The following is a 9370-nucleotide window of genomic DNA, read 5'->3' on the forward strand; positions in this document are numbered from 1 at the left end:
AAAATTCCTTTAGTGAAAAACTAGCTAAAACCTTATAGTTTATGCACAACATTTTTGCTAATTTTTAACTAATTTCAAAGTGGATAAATATTAAAAAAATTAAGTGTGCATCCCCCTAAATGGGTAAAAATACAATACCGTGTCATGTTTCAGGTCAACTTATCAACAAAAGTGAATTTTAAGTTTTTTCTAACTACAAAATAATTTTAGTCAAACATATGGTCTATATAGATTCATTATAGATAAGTTATATATGGACCACAATTTTTCCAATTGGAATTGGAAGTGTCTACTAAATGTATATTTTATATCACTTTGGATCTAATTACAAATTATTATTTTTTGAAAAACTCGATGTTTCAACAACTCCTACTCTTATAAATAATATTTTTTTGAAATGTAAAAATACTCTTTTATAGATCTACAAGTGAATATTCCAAAATTTGAAAAAAATATGATGCACTAGAGAAAAGAATCTATGCCAGGATGATATAATTATTTTCTAATTTGGATAAATAATGAATAAGAAAGGTGGCGACAAATGGAAAGAGTTATATTTTAGTACACAACTTTTCAAATTTATTGAAAAATATATATTTATAAAAAATAGTAAAAAATATATCCATGCACTAAAGTTTCAAGTTATCACACAAAAAAATTGAAGAAAAAAAGGTAAAATTTATTAAATAAAGTGTGGTGGCTTGTGTAACTTCAATTTCAACATTTTATCAGCAACTAAGTTATGGTGTTTACTTTATACAAAACTATATTCAAAAAAAATTTGAAAATTTTATAAAAATTACAAAAAACAAATACACAAAAGAATATTCATTTTATTAGTTTACATCATTTCAAAATTCAAAACATATATTTCACTTTCTATTGATTCAATTTAAAAAGGTGAATCAACATTGGCAATTTCCTTTGTAAAAGTGTGACACAACTTTGTACTTTTACCCAAAATTTTTGGAGACTAATAGAAAATATTTTTTTACTATGTATAGAATAATAGAGTGGTGTTTCTAAAAATGTAATTTGTTTCAAATTTTGATGAACTGATAAAAAATAAAGTCAAAAACACCATACATAAGTTTTTGACAAAAAATGGAGACACTAGCAAAATAAATTCAAGATCAAAACCTTAGCATTATTGAAACATAAAATGTTACATGTGTATAAAGAAAAGAGAGAGCTCAATGTTACTATGTTATTTTTTAATTTAACATTGAAAGACATGCAAACCTTATGAAGAGAATGCTTGACATTATGTCTTTTTTTACAATTTGCTAAAATATTTGTGTATGATGACATGTAAGTCCAACCCTTCAGATTGGATGCTCAAGAAAATTAAACCTTAAGGGTTAGAAATAATTAAAGTAAATAACAATGTCACACATGTTATAATACACTTGCATCAAGTGTGAAGAGAAAATGATATCCCTCTCCCTTTCTCTCCCTCCATCTTTCTCTCTCTACTTCTCTCTATCTCACCTCACACTCTCTCTCAATATAGATATCTCTCTATCTCTCTCCCTTTCTCTACCTATCTCTCTCTCACTCTATATCACTCCTTAGAGCTCTAGACATCTCTCTCTTTCTCTCTTTGTCCCTCTTCAAACCCCTTGTGTATCTATATACCTCTCTAAAATTTTATCCCACACTCTCTCCCTTGAGCTCTAAACTTTTCTTTGTAACTCTCCCTCCCTCTCTCCTCTCTCTCTCTCTTTGTCCCTTTTTTTACATCTCCTTTTCCAACTCCACTCCTCTCTCCCTCTCTAATTCTCCCTATCTCAAATATCTCTCTCCCTCTCTCACTATTGAGATTCCCAAAGTAGGTTATAACACACTCATGTTATAATTTGCACTCATGTTATAATGTGAGAATGTTATGACTTGGTAATGATCGAGCCTAGCATCAATCACTACCAAGTTATCATGCAAGCATGCTATAATGTGTTCATGTTATGTCTTGTATGGGATCAAAAAGTATTGTGGTCACTTTTCGATCCCCCATCTTTCTACACTTACCCATAAATTATATACTAATATAGGTATATTTATTTATTTATCTTCACTTATGATTAATCGTATTAAGAATAATTCTATGAATACCCTCTTGAGTCCAACTAAACTCAAACTGAAAGAAATATCATCCACTCTTAACATTGTCCTATCATCACTCACTCTTTATTGATAGGTTGATGTATTTACCCTTCAAGAATGAATTTCACTTGGCCTTAAAGTGGATTGATCCCTATGGAAGTATGAGTAGTTATTTTCATACCCAACATATTGACTAGATGTTTGTTCATGAAATAAATAAGGATTAAAAAACATAATATGTTTTGTGACTTACAAAAGTATTGTTTAAGATTCTTAGAGAAAAGAAGAGATAATTCAATATTCTACTAAATGTTTATCTATCTAGTTGATTCCAAAAGTAGGTAACAAATGAAGTAGTTAGGATTCTTAAACTATAGAAAAGATAACTTGCGTTTAATTCATGTTTCTTGTTTACTTGATCATTTTAAAGAAATTAAGGTTGAAAAACATAATATATGTTTTAACTTAATAAAAAATTGTTTAGAATTCATGAGTTGTAAAAATATTGTTCTCATTAGATAAAATGGGAGAGGGCCAAAAAACTTAAATAAGAGTCAAACAATGGAAGAAAGGGGTCTCACAAGAGGTGAGAAAAATTAGCATTAAGAAATAGCATCCATAACAAAAAAACCAAAACCAGATGGAAATAAAAAAACTAGCCCAACATCGAACATGAAACCAACAAAACAAACCACAACCCCCAAGAGACAAACAAATGGTCTACAAATTGGGGGCTTTAACAGACTACTACTCTTGGCTAAGATCTTTCAACTTCTCACAAAATGAGATTCTTTTGATTTTATCCTTAGCGAGAGAAATAACACAGGAATCAAAATTAACATTACCGGTTTTACTAGATAGCTCCAAGGTATCAGCAACAATTATGACCTCAACAAACCTCTTCCTCTTAGCATGTCTTCTTTCAAGCTTCTCTTGAAGGACCTACATCAAAGATGATGTTTTGCTCGCCATTTCCCTGCTGAAGGCCACAATCTCTTCCAAATTCCTTTTCAGCATATCTTGATTACCCTGGATAGAAAAAATAGACCTCACCAAATTCTTTCTTTCTTCCTCTAAGGCCACCTTAGTGCTCAATATCTTAACCTCCATTTTCATAGCATCCCATCTATTGAGTCTCTTAACCAGATCATTAGCTCTAGCCCATACTCTACCATCTTTATCCTCCGAGGACCAATCCCTAGCCCTCGCATCTGCCTCAACTAGAGCTTCTAGTCTATTGATTTTCCTTTTAGCAGTGTGAAAATGGTCCAAAATCCATCTAATTATCTCATTCTATTTGTTATAGGTGATGTACGATTCATTGACCTTATTAGCCACCTCCACCAAATCCAACTCACCAAAGAAGAAACTGGAGTTGTCAAAATATTGCTAACAAAGTGATATAAAACAAATAAGGTTAACAAACACAATACTTTTTATGTAACTTAATATTTATTTAGTTGATTGTTTAACTTACAAAAAAATGGTTTGAAAAATAGTGTTATTTTTTATGTAACTTAATATTTATTTAGTTGAATGTTTAACTTACAAAAAAATGGTTTGAAAAATAGTGTTTTACTAAACCAACACTACTAGTTATTTTTTCATCAACCTTTTTTACAATTCTCAAATTGTAAAGAAAATATTTGATGCATATAAATATTTATATAACCACTAATTTATCACTCCATTGTTGGAAAAGCTACAAGACCAATAACACATTGTGTTGTGCACCATGTAGAGCTCTTGTTTAGGATCCACAATGGTAAAGAATATAATTTGTTCTCTTGGAAATCTTATGATTTGTGTTATGTATGAATGAGAAGCAACCCAATTAAGTACTATTTATATTATATAATTAATTTTTTTCTATTTAAAATTTACAATTCCTTAAAACATGAAAATCTAGATTGTTTATTTCATTAACTAAACACTACCTTGTTTAACATTGTTCAAGGTACTCATATATATCATAAGAGGGTATCTAAATTTTCTAGGTGGTGTTTTCCTTATTTAGTTGATTTAATTTTTTTTATCTAGAAACCGATTGTAAAACACACACTCCATTTTGCAACTAGCGTGTGTTTTAAAACATCAAGGTTCTAAAATACTATGTAGACTAGAAATATAACAAAGGAATTATTAACCATCTTATTTATGTTAAAAAATATAAGAAAGATAATAAAAGTGAATAATATATCTTCAAAGCTATTTCGTTCCAAAACGCTTGAGATGTTGTCCTAACTTGCACCTACAATTCTCTTCATAAACACTTGTTATTGACTTCAAAACACCATGATTTTTTTTTTGTTTCGCCCTCTAATTCATCAGTAATCTTTTATTTTATGTAAATATAAGACACTAACAATTGCAAAAATGCATTTTAATGTGCATTGATGCATTTATTAGTATAAAAGAAAAAAATAGACATATATATCATATAGAAAGATGTGACAAAGGCTATCCAAGAAAAACTTGTTGTACATGGCAATGGTGATAGACATATCCAGGCATACCCAATAACAAGCAACAACATCTCTTGACTTGTTATTCAATATATCCACAAACATTCATTATTTTTTAATTATTTATTTTTAAAGAGAAAAACTAATGTATGATAAACGTATGGACTAGATCTTAGAAAGTTGTGCAAAAGTGCTAATTGAATGTTGGTATACCCATAAATGTGAGAATTGAAAAAATGTGTAAAACAAATACTTTCACAATATCCACAAATCAGTTTTCTATGAAGCTTAACCTTCACCCTTTGACTAGAAATTAAAACAAGAAATAGAAACTCTAAATTTGAGGGTAATTTTTTTTTAATCGATTCTATTTCTTTGACATGGGTGTTAGCCCAAAGTCTGGAAAGTGTTCTAGCCTACTCGAGAAGGTTATTTTTAATATTGATTTCTGTGTTTGTGGATGAAGCATGTCAGTTAAAGAAAGAAACAATGACATTGCACTATGGCTTACTTTTCCTGACTGACATTACCTACATTAAAAAAATTTATCCAGCAGAATAACCAGTTTCAAATTCTGTAATTATATATATTCTTAAAGAAAGCTCCCATGGCCATTTCAGATGAAGCAAGAATGCAAAGCTAAGACTATATTGTAAATTGTGATCTATTTACTTATGGTGGAATCATCTATACCACCCTGAATCATACAAGACCATGCAGCAAAAGTTTTGTGCCATGGTTTTCTGCCAAATACACATATTTTAACAGAAGACATTGATTGAATCTGACCTCTTTGCTTCCCTCATGAATAAGACAATGGTTCGACATTGATTTGTTGCAGTTTGCAGAGTTTTCTCTGTTTGCTCATTCTGGGCACAGGCTCAAGTTTCGATTAATGGCACTCCACAAAAAAACTGGCAGGAGATTCATCCCAACTGTCGGAATGGGCATGTACAAGCACAAACATTTTTGCAAAAATGGGTATCCATATTCTGTTTGAATGATGTGGGCATTCAGGATCTGTGTTCTTTCTCAAATATTTTCATGCTATAGATTCGAGAGGCTACATGAGTCTCCTTCAATCCAGAGGCCTAGATTACGACTCATTTCAGATGGAAAAAATTCATTTCAAACAGTGCTTTTGCTGTCAATTTATGTTTTTGCAGGTTCATACTGAACTACTGGATTGGATGTACTGAAATACTCTGTAATGAAAGTGTCAGTTCTGTTAGTCTGCGGCCTGCTTTTACATGGGACTTCTTTTCATAGTCGATGCATGGGCCAATAGAGAGTTGCAACCACCCACCATTTTCGGGCAGTTCTTTTTCCTCAGTGGCGGCGCCGCCAAAATAGTTATATCTGTCTTCAATTGCAGCGTTATGATTCGATCTCGAGTTGCTTGACGGGCTTGTTCTGTAATCTCTGGATGTTACAGAAAAGCCTCCATTGTTATCCCCTGCCACAGTCACTGTTGTTTCTGAAACGTCTGATTGGTGCTTGGTGGGAAGAAATTGAAGCTCTCTCTGCTCCATATTCAACGATCTATCCGCCATTGAAATACCAGAAAGAATTTCGTTTGAGCTGCTAGTTGCCACTGTTATACAGGGCTGTCTTGACGGATCGTTGTACCCAAAAATCGCTCTTTCTTTCACTGCAATGCAATCATCGTGGTGTTCTATGAAGCTCTCCACCCTGCAAAGATCAACAGCACAAAACAAAAGTAATTAATTCCAGCTTCAGTTAATGTGCAAGAAAAATTGCAGGAAACAAGTTCCAAATCATACGGATCAAGATCAGGCCTAAAAAGATTTAAAATTTGTTTGGACGCTAACAAACTCTAAAAAGACTGGTTCTTATATATAAATACATACATATAATTAAATAAATTCTACAACAAAAGAAGCCAACTGTGTTCTATGAAGCTTTCCACTCTACAACAATAAAAGCCAACAAAAGAATCCAACTGTGTTCGATGAAGCTTTCCACTCTACAACAATAAAAGCCTAACAGTAATGTTGTTGGTCGGTAAAGAAGGGAAATAGCTATTCTAAAATGTATCAATATATCTTCATACATCATAACTTATGCTAATTGGATAAACAGAGTCAATGCAATTAACATATAAAGAGAAGAATGAACAATGAACATAATTACAGAGGAGCCATGCAGTTGCACTCAATTTCATTTCTCTGTGAAGAAATCAAAGCCCTAAAATGGCTCCATAAGATTGGCCTAGCAGCTATATGAACAAATACCTGGAGAAAACTCTGCCACAGTCACAGGAATGGCCTCTGGTACCACAGGTCTTGAGGTGGGCTTTGTAATCGGATTGAACAGCATATCCCTTGGAACACTTCTCACACTTCCATTGCTTCTCGATGCTGTGTTTCCTCCTGAAGTGTTTCTTGATGCCAACCAGATCTCCAAGAGCATGGCATGGATCATTGTGCAGGCAAGTTGGGTCTGGACAAACATATACCCGTTTGCGAATTTCCGGGGTGGGTCTTTTTAAGAGCTTCCATGGCACTTTGTGCCTGCGCCTGTGCATCTGCAGATTCTGATCTCTCTGGAACCCCTGGTTGCATATCTCACATACATATCTATCGGATTCCATTAACGTCTTGGGCGACAATGCCACCACCTCTGCATCGGGATCTGCGTAAAACAACCCAAGTTTCCAGCACCCACACAATCAAATATGCATACATATATACGGACAAACAAATAGATGATTTTGTAAGCTACCAAATTCTTACCAGGAGTGCCCGCAGGGCGGCGTTTTCTTTTGTTCTGGTTGTTGTTGCTGGTGGAGTTTGCAAGAGGAGACGATGAATTATTCATGCCCGGAGTGAGTTGCATATACAGATAAGGAGAAGTGGAGGAAGAAAGTGCAGTTCCTGGTGAGGGCAAGGCTGTCATGTTGGGGAAATCAACAATTCGTTTCGAGTTGTTGGAAATAAGTCACACTTGAATTGACAATAGATTGCTCAAAAGAACTCAATTGATAGAACACTTTGATAGTAAATGGAAGGTGCTACTATGGAGGATCTTAAAAAGACTATTCGACAGTTCTCCTATGCAGATTCCCACAGAGGTGCTCTGGGTTTGCCTTGATTTTGACTCTCTATCTCTGGATTTAATGGCCTGGGCTACTCAAGCTTACAGAAGAGAAAACAGTTAATGCCTATAAAATCAGCGATCCCAAGCTGAGAAAAGCAAAAGATGGATTAAATTAATGAGGCGAACTTCAGGTCCTGACAGAAGCCAACTGTAATGGCACTCACCACTCACCACTAGCTTTTAGTGGTCTGTTGGCACTTGGCAGTCTGCAGCCTTTCCAACTCGCATATCATAATTAGCCCCTCAGCGAAACGATCTCAATCTACAGAAAACAACCCAAATAAACCAAACCCTATGAGCAAATCACAAAGGCGAGGCTAATAATATAACTACTCTTAAAGGGATTCTCTTTCTTCACTGCAACGGAGGTGCTGTTATGGCGGCCTCCGTTTTGAATTTGAGTAAATGTTGAAAGGAATGAATGCATTGTAAGTTTAACCAAATGCTTGGGTCAGCGGGCCCTTGGAAAATTTGTTTCCTTTGATGAAAATACTTGTTGTACGAGGGGCGTTAGTCTACAGACATTAGGAGAACATAAGAGAGCATGAGAAGCAGCTAAACGAGGAGGATTAACTTCTCCCCGCGCACGAATTCAATGTGCAATGAAAAGCGTTTCAATCCACGTGCACAGGTCCATTCGAAATTATAAATGTCTCGACTCTGGACCCTCTTTCCCACCCACTACCCTAAAATTGAAACGCCATCAGAGCGGGATTACATTTTGGCTCATGTTTTTCTGTTTCTAAATTCAATTGAATGAATGAATGAATTTTAATGACGTTCATAAGATCTAATGATCTAAAAAATCAAGATGTACAAAATAAATCCAATTTCAAATTCTTTTCTACACTGGTTCTTCTCTTATGAATCTTGAATAAGAAACTCTCTGTTTTCTGAAACTTACACTTTTCAAAAAGTTTATTTTGATCACCTTTAATTCATTATTAATCTTGAATAAGAAACTCCCCTTGGAATCAAACTCTCTAATCTATCATTAAGATAAAAGAATAGGACTTTCACTAAATATGTAAACTTGTAAGGACTTTCACATTCCCACGTTAAATTGCAGATCGCTTACGTCTGCTTCTCCGTTGCGTGACATATCAGTCCCATCCGCATGGCTAAGCACACATTTTCTGTACGGCACGGTGTACATGCACTCCAAGCTCTCTGGAATGAATCCGCACCTTACACGTTCGGGAACTTCTCATCTAGAGATGACGCCATTGCTGAGTTAAGTTTCATGGCCGTATGGCCGTATTTGTGTACTTTACTCCTAAAAATACAATTATTTTATTACGAGATGACTGAGGTGAAAGTTGGTGCAGGCCGCCAGCTTTTTCCAACGATCATACTAAATGTATATCTGCTCTTTTGCCTCTTTCCTTCTTTCAAGGGTTACAAAAAAGCAATGGTCTAGATAACTGTCATACAAAAATAATCTGACGGCCAGTACGGATCGTCAAACTTAATGCCGCAGACAAACTCTGTATTGCAGTTGACAGTTGTTGAGCTCTACAATGGGGGTAGATCACCGGTCACATCGTGTATATACTTCAAAGTTTGATTTGATGGCCGTATAACCCTACATAGCAAATTTTTTAGTAATACACAAGAATTTTCCGATAGTGTAGAGTATGGTTCAGCAAATTATGTTGATAATCTTACTAAATTCATTATAC

At 34.2% G+C, this 9370-nt stretch overlaps 1 protein-coding gene across 1 annotated transcript; it reads right to left on the bottom strand.

The window, feature by feature from the left end:
* Positions 1 to 5200: 5200 nt before the first annotated feature.
* LOC131054394 (zinc finger protein SHOOT GRAVITROPISM 5) lies at positions 5201 to 8465 on the bottom strand. Its single transcript, XM_057988911.2, has 3 exons — positions 7325 to 8465; positions 6824 to 7223; positions 5201 to 6260 (listed from the first exon to the last, which is right to left on the bottom strand). The coding sequence occupies exons 1-3, from the start codon at positions 7485 to 7487 to the stop codon at positions 5747 to 5749; spliced, it is 1077 nt and encodes a 358-aa protein (XP_057844894.1). The 5' UTR covers positions 7488 to 8465; the 3' UTR covers positions 5201 to 5746.
* Positions 8466 to 9370: the final 905 nt, after the last annotated feature.

Source organism: Cryptomeria japonica, chromosome 3 (assembly GCF_030272615.1).
Source record: "Cryptomeria japonica chromosome 3, Sugi_1.0, whole genome shotgun sequence".
Taxonomy (NCBI): domain Eukaryota; kingdom Viridiplantae; phylum Streptophyta; class Pinopsida; order Cupressales; family Cupressaceae; genus Cryptomeria; species Cryptomeria japonica.